Source organism: Periophthalmus magnuspinnatus, chromosome 19, assembly GCF_009829125.3.
Source record: "Periophthalmus magnuspinnatus isolate fPerMag1 chromosome 19, fPerMag1.2.pri, whole genome shotgun sequence".
Taxonomy (NCBI): Eukaryota; Metazoa; Chordata; class Actinopteri; order Gobiiformes; family Gobiidae; genus Periophthalmus; species Periophthalmus magnuspinnatus.
In genome coordinates, this window is record NC_047144.1 from 28155242 (window position 1) to 28177660 (window position 22419).

The 22419-nt window shown below is 38.9% G+C and overlaps 2 protein-coding genes across 3 annotated transcripts in view; one reads left to right on the forward strand and one right to left on the reverse strand.

Annotated features, from left to right (window-relative positions):
* Nucleotides 1–664: 664 nt before the first annotated feature.
* rsph1 (radial spoke head component 1) lies at nt 665–21557 on the reverse strand. 2 transcript variants are annotated; one of them, XM_055229772.1, is made up of 8 exons: nt 21404–21557; nt 8911–9024; nt 7586–7691; nt 6247–6337; nt 5427–5562; nt 4430–4492; nt 1961–2069; nt 665–722 (listed from the first exon to the last, which is right to left on the reverse strand). In XM_055229772.1, the coding sequence occupies exons 1-8, from the start codon at nt 21458–21460 to the stop codon at nt 691–693; spliced, it is 708 nt and encodes a 235-aa protein (XP_055085747.1). In that variant the 5' UTR covers nt 21461–21557; the 3' UTR covers nt 665–690. The 2 variants fall into 2 exon arrangements, with proteins under 2 accessions (XP_055085747.1, XP_033840213.2); XM_033984322.2 differs by lacking the exon at nt 21404–21557 and adding an exon at nt 9107–9165.
* LOC117387217 (growth arrest-specific protein 7-like) overlaps nt 16872–22419 on the forward strand; it is a 73715-nt gene continuing 68167 nt past the window's right edge. Inside the window, 4 exon segments of the mRNA XM_033984663.2 lie at nt 16872–16991; nt 16993–17040; nt 17042–17093; nt 17096–17133. Of these exon segments, the coding sequence (XP_033840554.2) occupies nt 16953–16991; nt 16993–17040; nt 17042–17093; nt 17096–17133 (177 nt within the window). The 5' untranslated portion in view covers nt 16872–16952.

Below are 22419 nucleotides of genomic sequence, written 5' to 3' on the forward strand. Positions count from 1 at the left end.
TACTTAACTTAATATTTAAAGTTCCCATATCATGCAAAATTGATTCTTGTGAGCTTTAAGCGATGTTAGAATGTTGTTGCCTCCTAAAAACATACCTGGAGTTGTGTTTCGTTTCAGTCACACATGTTTGAGAAAATCTGGTTTATAAGACTGTCTGCATCTCTAAAACTCAAAATGCTCTGTTCCACCTTGTGATGTCATGAAGTGGTAGTTTTCAAGTTAGTAGCTACCTTTTACGTTTAGTTCAGGAGAGAGTGGCAATTTCAGGGCTGAAATCATCCAAATGATTCTAGTGAAGGTGTAAGGACTTTAAAAACACAGTGGAGCACGTCCTTTATTACCACAAGGTCAAACAGAATGTTTGCTGTTTGAGAAGAAATAGGTATAAATATGCAGGGTTTGTATGTTAGACATATATCAGAGAAAACAAAACACAACTCCAAGTTTTGATGAGGAAACTCTTTTTTTTAAGTGTGTGTATTGCACTATTTAGTAATGACTGTGTTTTGTAGTGCCAAAGAGTGCAGTGTAATGGAAAAGTTGTGCACACACAATTTCAACAAAGCATCACAAAAATAACTCAATGGTTTGTTTATTTGTGTAATGTAATTTAATAAATCCATCAAGAAATTAACCAATTCACACACATACATCAGTAAAGGCACGTATTTCTGTAGATTGAACTGTGGATTATTCTGCTGCAGCCACGTCTCTCTTCAAAGCTGAGAAAAGAAACCAAACCCAACCATGAAAATATGTAAAACAAGTATTTCGCTATTATCCTCCTGCATTCACTGGGGTGAGTGTGAGATGCTAGCCCTTTCACTACTAGCAACATTTTGAACTGAGTTATTTGTATTTTATAATGCATTGACATATTGATTGATTCTGTCTTCTACAGAAGGTTGTCAAAAATCAAGACCTAGATAGCCAACTAATCAATATTCAAAACTCAAACTAGAATTAAAACACTCATATGAACAAATCAATTCTGAGAAAAAAAAACCCAAAAAAACAATACACAATTGACCAGTTCCAGTCAGACAGACAGTCAGGTTGACCATTTCCGGCATAATGTAATGTCTATGAGGTTTTTGCCAAGTGGCACTAAAATCAATGAATTCTGACAGATGACGCAGCAGACATGGAGCTGCGGGTGGATGTTAATGACGAGATGTTAAAAACTTCAAGACACTTCTGCTTTTGGAAAGGTATGTCTTTGTGTATCGAGGCTAATGCTAATGCTGATTTCAGAGACTAGCAAATATTTAAATAACACCACTGACTGAAATAATTAATACCTAAAAATAATCGTGTTGTCCTTACAACAAATACAATTTTGTTGTTATGGTACATTTAACATTTTAATAGAAGTTAGCATGAGCATCAACACACAAAGACGTACTTTTCTAAAAGCAGAAGTTTTTCTCGCATTTGTAAAATGACATCCACCCGCAGCTCCCTGTCCACCGTCTGATATATATATATATATATATATATATATATATATATATATATATATATATATATATATATATATATATATATATATATATATATAATATATATATATATAATATATATATATATATATATATAATATATATATATATATATATATATAATATATATATTATATATATATATTTTATATATATATATATATATATATATATGTGTGTGTGGGGGGGGGGGTGTATGTGTGCGGGGGTAGGGGTGTGTGTGTGTGTGTGTGTATGATTTTAGTATCAAAATTGGTATCAAGCCTTTTTATACTGAAATTAAGTTTGATATTTTAGTATCAAGACATTGCTTTATATGTTTTCAGTTGTACATAATAGCGCTAAAGACATATTCATCTCTGCTTTTAAAATGAAGAGGCTATTAATTCCTGCTATACTTTACATCATCTTCTGAGTTGTGGGCTAGACATGTGTCATGTGCTCTGGTTGTAGTTTACCTGAAATGTTCCTCAGTGGAGTGCTGTAAGAGGGGCCAGTGATGTACTTTGGGATCCATTTGACATTTGTGGTTTGGCTCATCTCACCCCACTCTCCTTCTGTTTTCTCCTGGACGAGCAGAGGATACAGAGGGAATCCAGTCACAACATGTACAAAGCCCAGAAAGACAAAAGTGAGGACCAATCATATTCATGCAAACACAACATGCAGGAGGTCACTAGTATTCACTACATTCATATAGGGCATTTTATAGGTGTGTATCCCTGGGTACCTTGGCTTATGGCACATTGATATAGGGTTTGTGTATGGCCAGTGTACTTGTGGGTATTTACATCGCAACCATTAGATTTTTGTTTTGAATTAGGAAATCTAAACTGTTTCCCAATATAAAATACACAGTTCAGAAAATCAGAAAACACAGAACAAGTCATAATTTGAGTTCAACACAAGCAAGGTCCATGTCCTCTTTGTTCAACAGATTTTCAATTTAAAAATTAAGAATGAAAATTGGATTCTTTCATTCATTTTTTGTTTTGTTTCAAAGGACGAATTAGAGGAAAATGGTTTGCTAACTCCATTTGTAAACTTTGCTTGTAATGTTATCAAAAAGCGATATCCACCAAGAAAGTTACACAGTGTATCTTTAGAACCAAACCATGCACCAATAGCACAGCAGAACAGAGCATGTTCAGAACATGTGCATCACCTCCTCCACACCATGGATGGAGTCAGGGAACGGAGACCTCAGGGACTTCCTGCTTCTACTGTCCTCCTCCACCTTAGGCTGTGTTCAGCAGGGGTTCAACATGTTATGGCCTTGTAACGGAAAGTGGACCTTTTCATCTATAATAAATGATGCAGTCATAGACTGTATATATAAATGGGCATAGTCAACTTGCTAGCCACCCCGTTCCAAATAGGAAGTGAGAATGAGCGCTCTTCCAGGTCCATTGACTCTTTCACTTTCTATTCAGTTTCTACTCCTCTCTCTGTAACTGCTGCTGCTCTCGTTCTCCTCATTTTGTTCTTAAAATGTTACCTTTTAGATACAGTATTTTATGACTCCATCTGGGAGTATAACATCATCACATTCTAGATTCTGAAAACCAGCATTATTGATACTTTGCAGCTGATATCATCACCATTGTCTGGGTGGGTGACACTAACTGTAGGCATTTGTCATTAAGCACTGCTGTGTCTGAAGCTCTCTTACTCAAGTTAGACTTTAATCTGAGCTTTGTTTCAACAAAATCTGACCTGAAAGAGCTGACTTAACTGAAACTTACATTACAGTCACAAGCCAGGTAGCATTAGCCAACGTTTTTTCAGTTAGTCACTCTCACTTTTTAATTGAAAAGCAAACACCTAAACAGGGCCATAAATGCTCATATTGATCACACACTCCTGAAAATGTGTTGTTATAATCCATTTTGTGTTTTTCTTGAGTTTTCAGACAATCTTAAAACATTTGTGCATTGTGTCTCCACTACTGAACATTCCACCATAGAGCTACAGGTAGAACCTTTCCAGCATGATGTCACTGCAAAGTATCAACAGTTTGTGAAATGTTCAATATTCATAGCCACCAGCAAATTATTGGATTAGATTAGATTAGCCTTTATTGTCTGCCTTGGGAGAAATTTGTCTTGGGACAAGGGAACTCATGCCACATATAGAGACATATGACATACAGTACACACACAGTGGACACATCAATTAATGCAGTTCATAAGAAAAACAACCATTCAACATTTGATAATATTGTACCATTCCCATGATTAGCATATTTTGCACATTCCCTGGGGCCTAAAAGTGTAAAGGTGAGTATTGCACATTCCCTGGGGCCTTTCTGCCTAAGGTGCCATAGGACATTGCACACTCCCTGAAGCCTATAACTGTCTGTGCCAAAAAATAAAATACAAAATTGCACATTCCCTGAAGCTTACTCACTGTAAGTGCCCAAAGATATTGCACCTTCTCTGGAGCCTACCTATGAGCAGTACTGCATATTCCCAAAGCCTATGTGCATATAGTATTGCGCAGTCCCTGATGGCCATACAGTAGAGCATTATTTCTTTAAGTTCAGCAAGGAAATTGAAAGGGGAATAAATGAGTGCTTAAACCTGTTTAGTCTGCTGGTTGGGACCCTGTACCTTGTTCCTGAGGGCATTAACTCAAACTGGTTGTGGATGATAATTCAACCCCACATAAAAATTTAAAGGCATGAGGTACCCCTGAGCCCATGTCGCACCACCGAAACCGGATTTAGATTTTAGTCAAGTCTTGGGTGCTTGAAAACGTCTTTGTAATCTATATACTTGTATAGAACATATTTGGTGTTGAGATCAACAGCATAGATATTTCCAATTGCAACAATCACCAGTACTAGTACTAGTTGTAAGTTCACATACACAACTGTAATGTACGAAACATTTTAGCCAGTTCCCCACATGTTAAAGTTGACATACCTGAATGAATTCACCATGCTGCTCAAAGCCCATGTCAAACACATACTTCCCTGGGCCTGAAGGCTGCAATGTCACACAGAAAAATGAATGACAAGACATTAACAGCAATTTCAATACTACCTGAGCTGACTACTTGAGTGCTTCTTAAAGGGGCTACAATGGGCTACCAGTAAGAGGTTTGGACACACTTTTTCACTTCTTTCTTGTTTATTTCCATAATTTACACTGTAGATTCTCATTGAAGGTATCAAAACTATGAATGACACATGTGAATGTAGCAAACAAAAATGAAACTCAAAATATCTCAAAACGTCATTTACACCCTTTGCTTTGATTACTGCTTTGCACTTTTGGAATTTCTTGGCCTTGACAAGGCACAGCTGTGAAGTGAGAAACTTTGCAGGAGACTTCATCAAGATGCCGCTAACAGAAGGCCAAGAGTTTGCAGTGTGATTGACAATGCAAAGGGTAGGTACTTTGAGGATTTGAATATAAAATCTGTAACATACTTAGTTGACTTATTTAACTTTTTTCCCTTGCTACCCAATTCCATGTCTTGCTTCATATATTTGATGTGTTCTGTATGTACATATAATGTTGAAAGTGGTAAACCTAAAGGAAAAAATGTGCAATGTGCATTGAAAAAGATGTGTCCAAACTTTTAACTGGTAGTAGCAAATCAGCATCAGTGCTACTACAGCCTCTGCAGCTCAGTGAGTGAATTCTGAAGGATCTGAGCTTTCACATGAGGCATGGCCTGTCTGAGAGTGAGGCAAAACTTGTATGTGTCCTCTATCTTTTATCTCTATCTAAACATTTTTTCTTCTTGTTCAGTCTATAAGTGACAGAAGATTGTGGTTATATTAAAAACAACTTTTGGATGTTTGTGTTTCTTGTATCCTTTGTGACATTTCAGAAATACATTTTATGGTCAAATCAAAGCTAAACACAAAACAGTACTTGAGTGCTATGTTGAGTCAGTAGAAGTGTTACTTACACTATTCTTGATAAAGTGTCCCTTGTATCTGTGGTTGGAGTGGATGTACTCTCCCTCTGACTCCATCTTGCCATTTTCCCATGAGCCTTTGTACTTGGAGCCTGTATTCTGGTAGTGGTAGGTGCCCTGGCCATGTCTACACAAAGCAAATGTTTTATAATAAGTTTAAGGCTGACAGTTACAATGTTCACAATGAGTAAGATACTACACTAGCAGATGAACTCCACACATGTTGAACCTGTTAATAAGTTAATAAGCAATAATGAATAAAAGGTTCACTATGTAACTTTTCGAGTAGAGGGTCTACCACCTGCTTGTCTGCACTGAGATGTTATTTCTTTGCCTGGTGTATTCCACAGTATGGCCTTAAATGTATCTATCTCCATGGAGACAAACAGGCGAAGTCACCAGGCCAAGTTACAGGTCTGGTTTGTGGAGAGGTGACCATGAGTATAAGAGCGATTATTTTTCAATGTATTTTTGAATAATTAAAAACACTTACCAATACATGCAAGATAGATACGTTTAATGCCTTATTGTGAAACATATCAGGCAAAGTAATAACATCTCCATGGAGACGAGGAGGTGATAGACACCAGTCTTTGGGCAAGACACTTCACCCCTGCCTGTGTTTGAATGCGGAGTGATGAGTGCTTGGTGGGGGCCATCAATCTCAGGGCAGCTGTAGCTATAGTAGTTGGCCACCATTGAAGTGTGGAGTGAATGAATTACACACACAATTGTAAAGTGACTTTGAGAGCAATAAGTAAAATCAATGCCATAAATGTACTAAAAAATTAATACAAATTAATAATACTACCTCAAGTGTTTCTGCCACTGTCCATCGTATGTGTCTCCGTTGGGGTAGGTGTAGATCCCATGGCCATGTCTCAGGTCTTCAGCCCAAGAACCTCTCATACAAAAACAAAAGTTAGACGTGCTTCCAGAATCATCGGTTTGTCTGTAGTACTGGGGTAGAGATAAGGGCTTAACAGGAAAGTGGATTTCTGTTTTGGCTACACATTTGGTCACATTTTGATATAGTGTTTTTCCACCTTCAATGCACTCAAAGCGCTGTACATCAAGAAACCTCACCCATTCATACACCAGTGTACAAGGGTAAGGTGGCTAAAGTGTCTTACCCAAGGACACAACAGCAGAAGTAATCTATGGGAGCTGGCTGACCATATGATATGCCCTCTCTACCAATGATGTTTATGTCAAGAGCGGGATTCAAACTGCCAACCTTTGGATCAGTGAACAAACACTCTACCAACTGAGCCACTGTCACCACATTTCACAACACATTTTACTGATCTGCCTAATTTTGAACACTCAGTGGTTGGTCTATGTTTCTGCTCGAGTGTAATTCATGTTTACCTTATGAGAAAAAAAAACAAAAAACAAAACCCAAAAACATAACTACTATATGCCTAGGTATTTTATTTTATGTTGACTATAGACACCTGAACACAAAAAACAAAAAAGATTTAAAGCACATATGACAGGCTTTCATGTTTTTCTAGGTTTGACGGGATAGGACCTGTGCTAATATATCTTAGTTTTACATCAGACAAGTGTCAGTGACACTTTGGACTGCTTACTAGCGGACTACTTCAGAGTGCTTACTTGATGTTGCAGTGACATGACTGGTGAGCTGATTTAAACAGGTTTTGGTGCTGTTTTCTGACCAGTGGAGGCAGGACGACAGTGCCTTCTGGTCTTTTATTATTAGAATAAAAGACCAAATGAATCTCTTTAGACAACTACCTATATCATCAATACCAGGGATAAGAACAATTTACACACTAGGTAGGCATTTTTCTTCACTGTTTAAACCTTAATTCAACAACGATGTTGTAATTTAGTTTTATTTTAAATACATTTTGGCCCTTGTGAATATTATGTTTGCTTGGTAATAGTTTTAAGAGAATGTTTCCAACCAGGAAATACAATTATATTTCACCAAAATTGTAACAAATTTAATAAAATATATATATTTTTTTTGTAAATTCTCAGTCATGTTAACCACATGTTAGTCATTTGAGTAGGTTAACTTTGCATATGCATTTTAAATGCAAGTAGACAGTACCATTTATGACTAGTGAGCATAAGAGTTAACGGTCAGGCAAGGCTCTGGAGTGATTTCCAGTACAGACCTTCATATTTGGATCCATCTGGGTAGTGAAAGGTTCCCTCTCCGTGTTTCATGTTCTGGAAGTAGTTCCCCACATATCTCGCCCCATTCCTGAAGCGATAGGTGCCCTGATGAACACAACACAGGATTAGTCATTTTGTCACCTATATTGACTGTACAATATTATATTGATATTGGCCCAGAATCATATTTCTGAATATTTTTATACAGAGAGACGTCACATTAGCAAAGTTGGAAAAGTGTGTATTCTGGATCTCAGGCAAGGAACACATAATATACATAAATATATCAACTGTTCTGATATAATATTTAGAAAAGGCTTGATCTATAACACAAGTAGGCTATATGAAAAGTACATTCCACTTTCATTGAAGTATTGTAATTGATGAGTACACAGCTACTAGAAATGTTACGCTATTTTTGGCAGGACAGCAGTGGTGAAACGTAACATATAAGTAAAACTAGTAAAGTCCTGTACTGAAATTTAAAAAAAATAATAATAATAATATAAAATAATAAAAAATAGGTATTTGTACAGTACTTCAGTACATTTTTAAGTGGATACTTTTACTTCTCTACATTTGAGAGAAGGTATCTGCACTTTCTGCTCTAGGCTTTTAAATTGGACTGAAAAGGAACAGTATTTTTATGATGATAAAAATATAAAAAACAAAAACATCTAAAAAAGAACTGATTCAACTTTCTATTAAAACAAAATTCAGCACGAACCTTTATCAAAATCAACACATTTGAAGCTTTCTAAGACCTCAAAATATGCACTAAATACTTTTACTTTTTACTGTTTAAGAATATTTTTTAACAAGAACTTTAATATTTTTACTTACGTAGATTTTTTATGTAAGACTTTTACTTGAGTATTTGTGCTCCAATATCTGTTCTTTTTTTAAAGTAACAAAATTAAGTACTTCTTCCACCACTGTAGTACAGTAGTTTATAGTTGAGGGTATCTAACTAAATACATTTGAAAGTATTCTTCCCATCACTGATTGTAAGCCTTCTTTCTTTCTTTATTTATTCTTTATTTGTCAAAGACCATGTACAAATGTTTTAATCTTACAAAAGAAGAGATTATTTGTACCAAATTTAGCTACTGCTACTTTTTATGTGTCCATGGGCAGGTGAACACACATTAAAATACACATTCCAGTAAAATTATTCAAAATTTACAGACAATTTCAGACTGTCTGAAGCTGATTCAACGTTATTTATTTATTGTTCACTTACAGAGAAACGTACAAAATCATAGTCTCATAGGGGTTATTTTTCCTTGAATAACTTCCCCCAAATCTCGCGTGATCACGTTACCTGTCCGTGTCTTTTTCCGAGCTGATAGTGTCCTTCATAGATGTCCCCGTTTGGCAGCAGCGCTCTCCCAAAGCCATGCCTTTCCCCGGCTTCGTTCCGCTCACCTTCGTATTCCTACAAAACACGCAAATACTGTGATGATCCCGTAGCCAAACTAACGACCCTAAAACATCATCCGAGGTCAGGTCAGTCTCACCCCGAGCTCATTTTGTTCATTGTCCAAATCGTCAGATCCTATATCCGACATGTTTACAGTGTGAATTAATCAAATGAAATTGTATATAAAAAGGTAGAAGTAAAAAAAAACAAAAAACAACTGGTGTCGCTAGCTTGACAAAAATCAAAAGTTAACGCTAGCTGATAAAGTGCTAAGCTAACTCGCTTTAGCTGCAGTTTGTGAGCGGTTACCATAACAACGACTGAGGTGGAGACACGTGACTCAGGCCCCTCGCGCCCCGGCTGAATCAAATCAAATGTTAACAGTGATGATGTTTGTTTGATTAAGTGGAGTATGGAACTAGCCTATGCAAAACTTTTCAAAGATTAGCTTATCGCTTTGCATTATTAGGACTATATGATTTAGGCTAAAGCCAGTCAACATTGGCTATCATTTTGGTCAAATTTAGCAGCGTCAATTTGAACAATGTTTTATAAGAATATATAATCTATTAGACATTGTTGTTGCTTTGTGTATTTCTCTGTCTCCAGACCAGCCTTTTGTCAAAAGTAACAGCTGAAAACAGAAGTGGACGGAGTGGATCGATCACGTGGTTCTTTCGACATGAGGTGAAGAGAAAATTTCTACTGAAAGGGAGCATATTATGTAAAATGGACTTTTATGAGTTATTAACCATTTTATAACAATGTTCCATCGTCATTATCTTAGTTAGGGTTCTTCATAGTAGTGATTATTTACCATATGGCCCTGACCCTAAGTGTGGCCATGAGGACCTTTTTCAGGGCCCAATATCAGTACAATATCCTGCATGTAACGTGAGATTGGGTCCTGAAATCGATAAGGTTAAGAACCACTGCTTTATGGTAGGGTGAATTCAGGTCAAGTGGGACACTTTTTTTTTTTTTTTAAGTAAAAAAATTAATCTATTGAAAACATTTCAAGGTAACGTCATTCATCACAATATAAAATGCAGAATCAATAATAATGCAACTTAAATGCAATATTAAAAATACAGTATCATGTAACTTCTAAAAAAAACCCCAGATAAATATGTTTAATTTCATATAATGTACTTCAACAGTAGGCCATCTATAAAGAAGATGTAATTTCATTGAACCTCTGTTTATATCTGTAACTTTTTAATATTTTAAACTAATCAGCAAAAATATGCAGGAGATATGGACATAGAACTATATATCTTACATTGTAAAACAATCCTGGCAAGTTAAGAATGTATAGTCGAGGGAACCATTTTCCTCTGCACAAGATCTGTGGTACCATGCAGGGCATTTTGTGTTTTTTGCTATCTTTAAAGATTATATCACAGCCAGCACATTTTGTGCTTTCTTTAGTGATTTTCTTCCCTTTCTTTTCTGCATTCTTCAATGGCTGAACATGAGGACAGCAGGGGGCGGGGCTAGAGAGACCAGGGATTACTGTGGCAATGGCTAAACTGGTTTATATACAGTAAATGAGTAGTATGTCACCTTTCAGACAGTACATCACCTTTATGTGATATTATCATGTGCAATATTAACCTTTTTAATAAGTTGTATACCAAGGTAAATTTCATAGATAACACACTGGCTTTAACAAGTTTTTTTTTTTCCAGAAAATTTGATGTAGCGTGACATTACGAGTGGTCACAAACATTGGCTCCTACATTTTTAGCAAAAACACCACTCCAGGTAACCTGGAGAAAGGATTCTTAAAGGTGCTTATTCCAGAACAGAGCATTGACCATTGAGTTTAACAATGTCAAGACATGACATACGTTTGAGTTAACTACATTCAGCATCTGGACATACAAAAATACACTCATTGTAACTTGTGTCTTCTTTCATTGCCGCTGCCTGAGCCCTCACCTGGCCCATTAACTGAACTGAACAAAGCTGAGCCAGGAGTCTGTCTCTACACTGCTGGTGATGCACCAGCCGCGTTTCCCCTCATGGTTCACTGGTTCACATAGAGTACTCTATGTGATACACTAAGCTCCGCCCACCAACTCACTTGCCTAAGAAACCCTAAGACCGTGCACTGTGAGCACGTAAATTGGGACTTGCACCTTGGTTAATGCGCTCCCAGTTTTCACTCTAGGCTCACATGTTTCAGGTGATTGTGGTTGCTCTGCCTGCCTGGCACTGATGTGAGTGCGACTGCTGTTTTGTCTTTTGACCTTGGTTTTATGAACTATTTCAAAAGACGCATTTCCAGATACTAGTTCCAGGGACTAGTTGCGGATTGTGGACTGCCCGGGCAAGGGGTGGGTCCAGTGTCTTGTTTTTTTTTTTATGAATGGAAAAAAGGACTTAATTAATGTACGTATGTCTAGGCAAGGCAAGCCAAGTTTATTTGTATAGCACAATTCGTACACAAAGTAATTCAAAGTGCTTTACAGAATAAGAAGGACATTAAAATCACACAAATCAAATCATAAATAATCACAAATAATCATCATAAAATTAACATTAAAACAGAAGAGTGCAAAAAAAAAAAAAAAAGACCAGGTTTTAGCTGCATAAAACTGAAACACTGATTCCCCATGTTTAGTCCTGACTCTGGGCACCAGCAGGAAGCCGATCCCTGAAGTTCTCAGTTCTCAGAGTGTGAGATGGTTCATATGGCACTGACATGTCAGAGATTAAGCAGAGCTGCTTAGTCTATTCTTTGAGCTACAGGAGCCAGAGACATGAGCACAGGACACATGTGTGAAGTACTTCCTGGTTCTAGTCAGGACCCGAGCAGCAGTGTTCTGGATGTACTGTTCTGTCTTAACGCTCTTTTGGAGAGGCCAGTGAGCATGCCGTAATAGTAGTTTAACCTACTAGAGACAAATGCATGGATAAGTCTCTCCAAGTCTGGCTTTGACAGTATACCTTTGATTTTTGCAATGTTTTTAATGTGGTAAAAAGCTGCAGATGTTACTGATTTGATGTGGCTGTTAAAGTTCAAGTATTGTATTCTGCCCAGATGGTATGAAGTTAACTTAAGCATATGTTATGTCTTCACATTGTTAATTAAACCCAATGCTATATTATGTGGAGCCTGCTCTGTTCTGTAATAAGCACCTTTAGGAATCCTTTCTCCAGGTTAACTGGAATGGCGTTGTTGCTAAAAATAAAAAATAAAAATTAACATTTTTTGCATTTTTTTCTTTTTAAATGAACAAGAATAGATTTATACTTTGCTGATCCCATGCCCAAATTGAAAAATACTAGTTTACTGTAACATTTTTATGATTTTGTATTGAATTTGTATGATTCACATGAAGCCCCTCCCCCTTTCTCTGTGACAGTCATGTGATTCATGCTAAGCCCCACCCCTTTCCTCTGCGACAGTCCTACAAATCACTAAGCCCCACCCCTTTTCCTCTGCGACAGTCGTGCACTTCTATGCCCCGCCCCTTTTCTCATATGATTCACGCTAACCACCGCTCCTTTTCTCTGTGACAGTCATATGACCCATGATCTGATATCATCTGATATCATTAACGTTAAGCCTCGCCCTTTTTTCCTCTGTGACAATCGTGTGATTCACACTAAGCTCCGCCCCTTGCTCTGTGACAGTGATGTGATTTATGCTAAGCCTCACCCCTTTTCTCTGCAACATTCGTGCAAATCACGCTCAGCCCCACCCCTTTTTCTCTGCGTTCTGCGATAGTTGTGCAATTCATGCTAGGCCCCGCCCCTTTTCTCGTATGATTCACGCTAAGTGCTGCCCCTTTTCTCTGTGACAGTCATGTGACTCATGCTAACACTGTTCTCTAATATCATTAACGTTAAGCCTCGCCCTTTTTTCCTCTGTGACAATCGTGTGATTCACACTAAGCTCCGCCCCTTGCTCTGTGACAGTGATGTGATTTATGCTAAGCCTCACCCCTTTTCTCTGCGACAGTCGTGCAAATCACGCTCAGCCCCACCCCTTTTTCTCTGCGTTCTGCGATAGTTGTGCAATTCATGCTAGGCCCCGCCCCTTTTCTCGTATGATTCACGCTAAGTGCTGCCCCTTTTCTCTGTGACAGTCATGTGACTCATGCTAACACTGTTCTCTAATATCATTAACGTTAAGCCTCGCCCTTTTTTCCTCTGTGACAGTGGGATTCACATTAAGCTCCGCCCCTTGCGCTGTGACAGTCATGTGATTTGTCTGACGACATTCACACATCTCATTTGCCCCGCCCTTCATATGGTTCATCCTAAGCCCTGCCTCTTTTCTTTGTGACAGTCATGTGATTTATGCTAAGCCCCACCCCTTTTCTCTGTGACATTTATGCGAATCACGCTAAGCCCCGGTCCTTTTGTCGTATGATTCACGCTAAATGCCGCCCCTTTTCTCTGTGACAGTCATGTGACCCACGCTAACACTTTTCTCAAATATCATTAACGTTAAGCCCCGCCCATTTTCTCGTATGATTCACACTAAGTGAAGTTCTCTCTGACAGTCATGCTAACACTTTTCTTTGATATCATTAACTTCTGTGACAGTGATGTGATTCATGCTAGGCCACACCCCTTTTTCTCTGCGACAGTCATTCACTTTACACTCGGCCCCGCCCCTTCTTTGTGACAGTCACGTAATTTTTGTTAAGATCCCAACACTTATCTGACAATTTCATTCATTTGCAACGCCCCTCATATGTGGTTCATACTACGCCTTGCCCCTTTTCTCATATGATTCACACGAAGCTGTCCATCTCATTGGCCCCACCCTTCATATGAGTCATTCTAAGCCCCGCCCCTTTTCTCTGTGACAGTCATGTGATTTATGCTAATGCATGCTAAGCCCTGCCCATTTTCCCTCTGCTATACTAACATGAATGAATGTGAATAACATGAACCCAGGTCCCCAATGCAAAAGTCAGATGATTTACTAGATGAGCTAACCAGCCACAAACTCATTCATAGACGCAGACGCAGACGCAGACGCAGACGTGGTGGTGTGGATCAGCTTGATGTCATCCATGTAGAGGAGGTGACTGATAGTAGCCCCATTCCTGAGTGTTGCAGATGATTTGGCTGAGGGGATTCAGACCTATGCAGAACAGTAGTGGGGACAGTGCGTCTCCTTGGTATATGCCACATTAGATGGTCACTTGTGCAAGTGGCTTGTCATTGGCCTCAAGGGTGGTTTTCCACAACCTCATCGAGCATTCAGTGATCCATGTGTATGGCTTTGAGTCGTAGGCTTTCTTGTAGTCAAACCGTCAGGTTGGTCTTACAGGTTCTGCAGTCTCGGGCGACCGTTCGGTCTACCAGGAGCTGGTGTTTGGCTCCCCTGGTATCTTTGCCAATGCCCTTCTGTGCTGTGCTCATGTACTGATTCATGTGCCCACTTATCGATGCCTGACATGAGCTTCCATGTTGTGGAGAGACAGGTTGAGGGATCCTTCTGGATCACTGTTATATGATGCCTCCTTCTCCCTCTTTCCAGTACTGTCATTGAGCGTACACTTTCGCCAGTTGTTTTGCAAACAGACGGTTTATTCTGGCTTCATTATCTCATGTGTACCTCTTTAGGTGGCTGGCCAAGGCTTTTGTTTGGCAGTTTTCTAGTGCTTCAGGTATGTACCTCTCTGGGCCTCTGATAGTTGATTCACTGCCTTGACTTTAGCCTCTAACCGTCGTTTCCATGGTGGGTATCCTTTCTCATGACTCCCATTGCTCTTATAGCCAAGCTGCTGCTGAAGTCTATATAGGCTCATTGGTCTCTGTGATGGTCGCTGTCAGTGCTGCATTCACATCTTCTAGGAGACTTTCAGATGGTGCTTCACTTAGTCTCTGTAGGTGGTGTCGGGGTTGCCTTGTGTTCATTCGGGCCATGATCTTATCTTTTCAGGTTGCTGCCTCGCTTAGCGTGATACTTATTGGGGCTTCGTACCCAATCTCCAGTTGACCTGGCGTCCTCCTCTGACCTGGCGTCCTGGCTCCCCCTTGCCGTAGCATATTTTGTGTTGTACTTTGTCAATCTCAAGTTGTGATCGCAGTTGTTATTTGCGGATGTTGGAACACTGAGCTACTAGTTGCTTAGCTGTAAGCTTGGACTGCGGGTTTCGAAGTAACATTTTTTCCTACATCCTGTTCATGTAATCCCTCTGACTGGAGTAGTAGCATTCCAAGAGAGCCTTGTTCTCGCATCTCGCCCTTCTCCGTCTTGTTCCAGTAGCCCATTTCTCATCAAGGTGCTCTGGTTCCCCAACATGTTGTTGCAATACTAAAATTTCAAACTCATTTTCGATACTAAGGGATAAACTCGATACTCAATACGGATTCCGATACTACAATAACAATAAAAACAGTCTTTTTCTAGCTAATAGAATGTGGTTTTCAACATTAAATGGCAGTACTTTCTTTTCTATTACCACACTGTCTTATAAATGTGTAATTCCTCAGTGGTACTGGTAGGTTCCACAGTGGTCCATGGGTCTATGTGTTTTATACTTGTTCAGATATAGCTCAAGATCATTCTAAATCTATTCAGGAAAGCTTCATTTCTGTCCTGTCAATGTGACTTCATCACCTGCTCAAATGATACATCCAGTTTCGATACTAGTTTTCAAATCAGTTAGTATCTTTCTATACTTTTACCTAAAGAGAATTAAATAAAGTATAATTCAAATAAATATCAGCTGTAGTAATGTGCAATTCTATTTTTTCATCAAGGCAAGTGTGTAAAAAATCTGATGGACTCTATCGAACAGGGGGCCTTTAGTGCACTAGAGGGCGCTGTTTACTAAACAACCAAGAGTGTTTCACATGGACTCAGAATTGTTCGAACTCAACTTTGCCATTGTAAAATAAAATAATACAAAATACACGTTGATGCCATTTGAGAACACCTGGAAACCAAATAAACTGCACTTAGATTACAACATCAAACTGACCAGAATGGTTTAAAATCTACAGAGGTGGGTAGTACTCAGTTACATTTGCTCAATTACATTAAGTAACTTTTAGTAGACATTTCTAGCAGCACAAGTAATCCTACTTGAACATTTGCATTTCTTGCATTGCTCCTTCAGATATGATTTAGTTTGACTCATTTTTGTATCCTTTGAAAATGCCAGATTTTGTGCATAATTTACTGCTTTCTCTTTCAAATTGCATTACCTTAAAATTACAAGTACAAGTACTATTATTAGTACTTTTCCCAAATACATTTTTTCTTTTTTTTACTTGAGTTACTTGAGTTATTTCTTGTACGACTACTTTGTTTTTCTACTTGAGTAATATTAAAAGTAACGTTACTGTTTCGATTTTTGACTCCTCTACTCACCTCTGACTCTAGCCTATCAAAATGTCGGCTATTTCACATCGTGACCATCGTCAGACAGGGCTTATAATACAATCTTTGCAAACCCCACTCCACACAGCATGTTGACATTCCAGAAAAAACCTCAACCCACGTGAAAATGTCAAGTTACCCAAAATGAACCAACTCGGACTATAGCGCCGCACACGAGCCCCACTCCAAGAGCAAAGAGTAACTTAAAGCCAATGCATCGAAGAGAAGAGTTGCAGCGTACTAAATGTTGATTTGTCAAAACTAGAGTCGCAGTTGTAGTTTAGACTTAAAGGTACGGTTAGATTGTGTACTACTGGGTTTTATTTGTAGCGTGCCGTACGTTTCCTGCGCGCTTTCTCTCGCGCGGTGCGGGTGTGTGGTGCGCCTCCAGCTCAACCCAAACAGCGCTGGGAGGCTGCAGGACACAGACAGGCGTGGACAGCCCTTGCGTATAAAGACCAACTCCACTGTGCCGAACGATACTTACGCGTCGCCTCTGGATCTCCGGCACCGGACATCTGGACAACTTTTACGGACTACTTGTGTGTTTTAAGGTGGATAGGGGAGGCTTGCAGTGCGGGTCATGTCAGGATCTTACTGTCAAAGTTTGTACCCGTTCAGCGGGGGAGCAGCACCAGCAGGGTCTGAGCTTCGGCGCTGGGGATGTGATTCCGTGTGGTGCAGGCGCTGCCCGGAGGCTGGTGGGAGGGAGAGAAGGACGGAGCCCGGGATGGTTCCCGTCCAGCTACGTCCAGGTTCTGGAGGTAAGAGCACCACTAAGGGCACGAGGTCGGACAGTGTCTGGGAGTGGAACAGTCACAGATGTAGATCACAGCTTTAACTTCTAACAGTGATTATGAGGGAACGTGGGTCAGATGTTGTTGGTTCTGGATCTGTTTTAAAGCCACTATATTACTCAGAATGGATTCTAATGAACTTTAAACCACGTAGTTAGTATCTCACCAGAATAAAATATAAGCAAGTGAGATAAAGGACCCATATTACGCTATTTTCTGATCTATGTTATAATTCTTGTTTCCTAATCACAAACAGACCTGGAGTTGTGTTTTGTTTCATTTCACACATGTTTGAGTGACACTTTATTTTAAGTCTGTCCACATCCCCAAAGCTCCACCTTGTGATATCATGGAAATGGTAGTTTTCAAGTTAACAGCTCCTTTTACCTTTAGATCAGCAGAGATGAACAATTCCAGGGATGAAATCATCCAAATGATTCTGGTGAAGGTGAAGAGATTTTATGCAGGGTTTGTGTGTTAAACATGTGTAAATGAAACAAAACACAACCCAGTATGCTTGTTGATGACACAACAGCATTTTAACATAGTTCAGAAATAACGTAAATATAATCCTGACACTTGACCCCCGTCTACTTTATACTTGTGAGATGCTAAACCACATTTTGTTGCTATTTTGTGATATAATAGAAATATAAGGGCAATAGGCAGTTTTGAGTTTTTGGAAATCTATGACAAATTCTAGTATGGGGTGTTATGAATAAGATGTGATGTCCACATTATTTTTGCACTATTGCTTTAAGATGATTTACTCTAGAAGTTAACAGTCAGATTACTCAGTTACATTACCTCAGGTACATAACATGAGCAACTTTTTAAAATCTTACATTTCAGGGTACCTTTCTAGCAACATATTTTTACTCTTACTTCAGTAATAGCCTATTTTAACTGAAGAAACAGTACTCTTACTTGAGTAAAAGTGTGGTTAGTCTTCCCATGGTGAGTCTACAAGTGACAAAAAGCTTTATGTTGACAATATTAAAGTGATTTGAACATTGGTGTTTCTTGCACCGCTCCTTCAGATTTGATTTAGTTCTTCTAATTTTTGTGTATATCCTTTGAAAATATCAGATTTTGTGTGTTATTTAATGTTTTGTGCTTCAAACTACAATCAGTTCAAAATATAAACCAGACATTATGGACAGTTATTCTTTAAATGACTCTTACTTGAGTAGTAGTTTCCCCAAATACTTTTTTACTCTGACTTGAGTAATTTCTTGGAACACTACATCTGCACCTACTTTGGCTACTCTACCACCTCTGCATGGGATTGTTAGGAATGAGTTATGATGTCTACATTATTTGCAGTATTTTTAAGAAGATTTTTTCTAATGCATTTTAACAGCAGGGTGCTTTACACATCTGAAGAACCAAAGCCCCAAGCAGAATTCTTCTAAGAGCAAATTTTTTCTGACCTCCGTCAGTTTTGAGCCTTGTCACTGTTTTGTAGATGTTGTAACTTGTAACAGTGATTATGGTGGAAGTGGTCAGCTGTTGTTGTTGTCCTCAGAATAAGTGGGTATGGTAGCCAAAAACTGTACTCACATAAGAGCAACATTACTTCAAAGTAATATTACTCAAGTTCAAGTGCAAAGTAGTCCTCCATAAAAAATGACTCAAGTAAGAGTAAAGCAAGTATTTGGGAAAACTACTATTCAAGTAAGAGTAATTTAAAGAGTAAAAAGTTACTCAGGTAAATGTAACTTAGTAAGTGTAACTGCAAGTTTGAAAATAAATCTTTCATTTTGTTTTAGCTAGATGCAAAAAAGCATCATGTTGCGCTTTACTTGTATGTAATAGACCTATAAGACAATAGAATTTTACTCTAATGTGACATGGAGGCTAGTTGTATTCTGTTGAAAAGGTTTTTACTCTCGGTCTCATTCTTTTTTATTAGTAGTATATAGTTTATTAGTATAACATTTTGGTCCCTCTGAGCCTCCTCAGGTATGAAGACAGCCCCTTCCTCATAAGTTAAGAATAGGAATAATCAAACAATTTACATTTACAATTACTAACGGGGAACTTGTTTCCAGTAGAAGGGTGACAGAAATGGGAAGTCTTTGTGGTGTTATGACAGTGAGTGCAAGTATCTACATCTATAACTGGCGTTAGGAATAGGGCCAAGGAGAGTTTGCGTGTTTGGTGTATTGAGGTTGTGGGGAAAAATCTGAATGAACTCTGGTTTCTGCCTCTTCTGTAGGTAAATAGAGGTGGATCTTTAAATATTTGAGACAATTCTAGGTCAGTCTTTAATATGTGCCAGTGTTTCAAAATTACTGATTTGATTTTGTGGTTCTGGGGTGAATAGACTGTGTTAAATATCACACAAAAATGTCTCTCATTTTTAGTGTCCATTTTCTTAGAAGCACATCCCTGCTGTCCAAGCCTCCTCTGTCCATTGTAGAGAATAGCCTTTCTCCATGCAGTTTGCTTTCATCTTTGCTGACATTCTATAAAGTTTTTGTAGACTGGCACACCAATGTCTGAGGCAGGCATTGGCTGCACACTTGTGGCCAGTAGGAGAGTGTTCTTGTCAGTAGGGTGTTGATACTGTGTTGTACTTAAGAGGCCACTCCTCATTTTAATCCACATGTCGATATTATTATTATTTTTTTACAGTATTTGCAGGTGAATTTGAGATTCAGTCAGGTATTTGTATTCTGTGAAATGTGTGACAAATTCTAGCGCTGGTCTGGTTAGTGTGGGGCTGTCATGAATAAGTCCAAATGTAGTGGGTGCGTGCTGGGTGCACAGTGGCACTGCTTATGTGGGCCTATAGTCCTATGCGTGAATTTAAAAATGGCATAGCAATTGACCATTCAAAGTATTAAATACTTTAAATGTTATCTATAGACAGAAAGTTGAAAATAATGGAAGAGTTTTACTTGCAGTAACAAACCCCATAGATTTTGTTGAGGTGGAACAATAATTGAGTAATGGTATTTTATGAAGTATGTGCCACTTATTGCTAATATTTATTGTTATAATTTATAACTCGGCCGTTTGATCAATATAGTTACTTTTATATGTTTAGCTCAATACGATAAGCAACTAAGCATGAGTTTGATTTGTCAGTGTGTTCTCCATGTTGTTTTCAAACCATGGGGGAGGACTGTGGTGTAGAGTTGTCACAATACTAACATTTCAAAGTCAGTTTTGGTACTAAAGAATAGACTTGATACTCAATAGCGATTTTGATATCACGATAATAATAATAATAATAATAGTAATAATGTATGTTGTGTTTTGTTATGTCAGTGTATATAGTCCAGGGGAGAGGACTTTAGACTCTACGGGTACCATAATGTCTTTTTCTTGTTGGGTATTTTTATTATAACAAGATGCTTTTCTCTAACTGATAGCAATAGCAGGGTGTTTGTACCACATGTTAAGAACCACAGCCCCAAGCAGAATTCCTCTAAGAGCAAATGTGTCTGACCTCCTGCAGTTATAAATCTGTTTCCCAACTATAAAAGACTATAAATGCACTTACAGAACAGTTAAACATCCTGTTTGAAATGTCATGTAATTCTTGTATTGTAATTTTTATTGACAGACTTGGCTGGGGGTTCTATGTGAACTACAAATGCTTTCAGTGCTTTACATATGGACGGTACATTAGAACCACAGACTACAGCATGCCCCCTTCCCTTTCCCGCCTTCAAATCCCCTCACTAAAGTGGAGTACTCCCAAAGGAAATAAAAAGGACAATAAAACATAGAACTTCACTTTTCATCATCGTAATTGCTGTTTTAATGAAATAGGCTTGATGTGATGTAACAAAAGAATCTGGCAAGCCATAGTAATTCTCTCTACTGACAACTTGGTAAACTTCTGAAGGGACAGATTTTTTGTATGTAATTGAGCAAAATACCTATAAGTATTTTATTTTATTTTTTAAGCATATCTTTTTAACTTTGTGTATGCCCTTATTTGTATTTGTATTTATTCAGTGTGTTTTATGTTGCACTTTATCACCGAACTAAGTTCCTAGTCTGTGAACTGTGTTCACAAACTATGGCAATAAAAGTCTTCTGATTCTGATTCTGAATTTGTCACATTCAAGTACAAATATATACTGAGAAGAAGTATACTGTTTAAGTTGTAGTTGTTGTTAGGATTACCACTGCAAACCTTTCTACTTCTGTTTTTCATGTTTTTAAGACAGATGGAATAACTTTAAATGGTTAATTGTTAATGATTGTCCAGGCCTACCTCAGATGCCCTTCCCAGCAGTGTTGATGTGTTGTCCATGCTGATACACTTCCTCATTCCATTCACATTCCTCTCACATTCTCAGGTGGGCTCAGTGTGCATGACTGCGCACCCTCCCCTCTCCACTCTCTTTTCCCCATTCTCTCAACCCGTCTCTGTCTCTTGCTCCATTCTGCACTCTCTTCTCAGTATACTCACTCTATCCCTTCTCTCTGTGTCCACTCTCTTGCTCCCACCTCCTTTCTTTCAATCCTTTTCCACTATATCTCCTTTCTCTCTCCCTCACTCTCTGCCTTTTCCCTCCAGCCCCTCTCTCCCAAACACCCCTCTGTCTTCTCTCTCTCTCCCTCCCTTCTCCAATCTTTCCCCACACTTTCCCAACCCCCCTCTATCTACTCTCACAATTCTCACTATCCCCTCTCCTCTCTCCACCCCCCTCCCTCTCTTTCTCCAAACCCCCTCTCTGTCCTCTCCATTCTCTTCCTTCCCCATCTCTCTCCAAGCCCCCCTTTGTCTCCTCTCTCTTCCTTCTCTCTCCCCTCTCTTCTCACTTTGTTTCCTCACTTATTCTCCTCACTCCCCCCTTTGTCTCCCTTTCTTTCTCCAAACCTGCTCTCTGTCCTCTCCATTCTCTTCCTTCCCCATCTCTCTCCAAGCCCCCCTTTGTCTCCTCTCTCTTCCTTCTCTCCCCCCTTTTGTATCCTCTCTCATTCTTCTCTCTCCCCTCTCTCCTCAACCCCCTTTGTCTCCTCTCTCTCCCTTCTCTCTCCTCACTCCCCCGTTTTGTCTCCTCCCTGCTCCTTCTGTTCCTCCTCTCTTCTTTTGGCTTTCTTCCTTCTTTCTGTTCCCTCCCCTCACTCACCCTATTGTCTCCTATCTCATCCTTCCGTCTCCTCATTCCTCACTTTGTCTCCTCTCACTACTTTCTCCCTCTCCTCTCACTCCCACTCTTTGTCTCCACTCTCTCCCATCGCTCTCTCTCCCCCCACTCCCCCATCTCCTTTCTCATCCTTCTC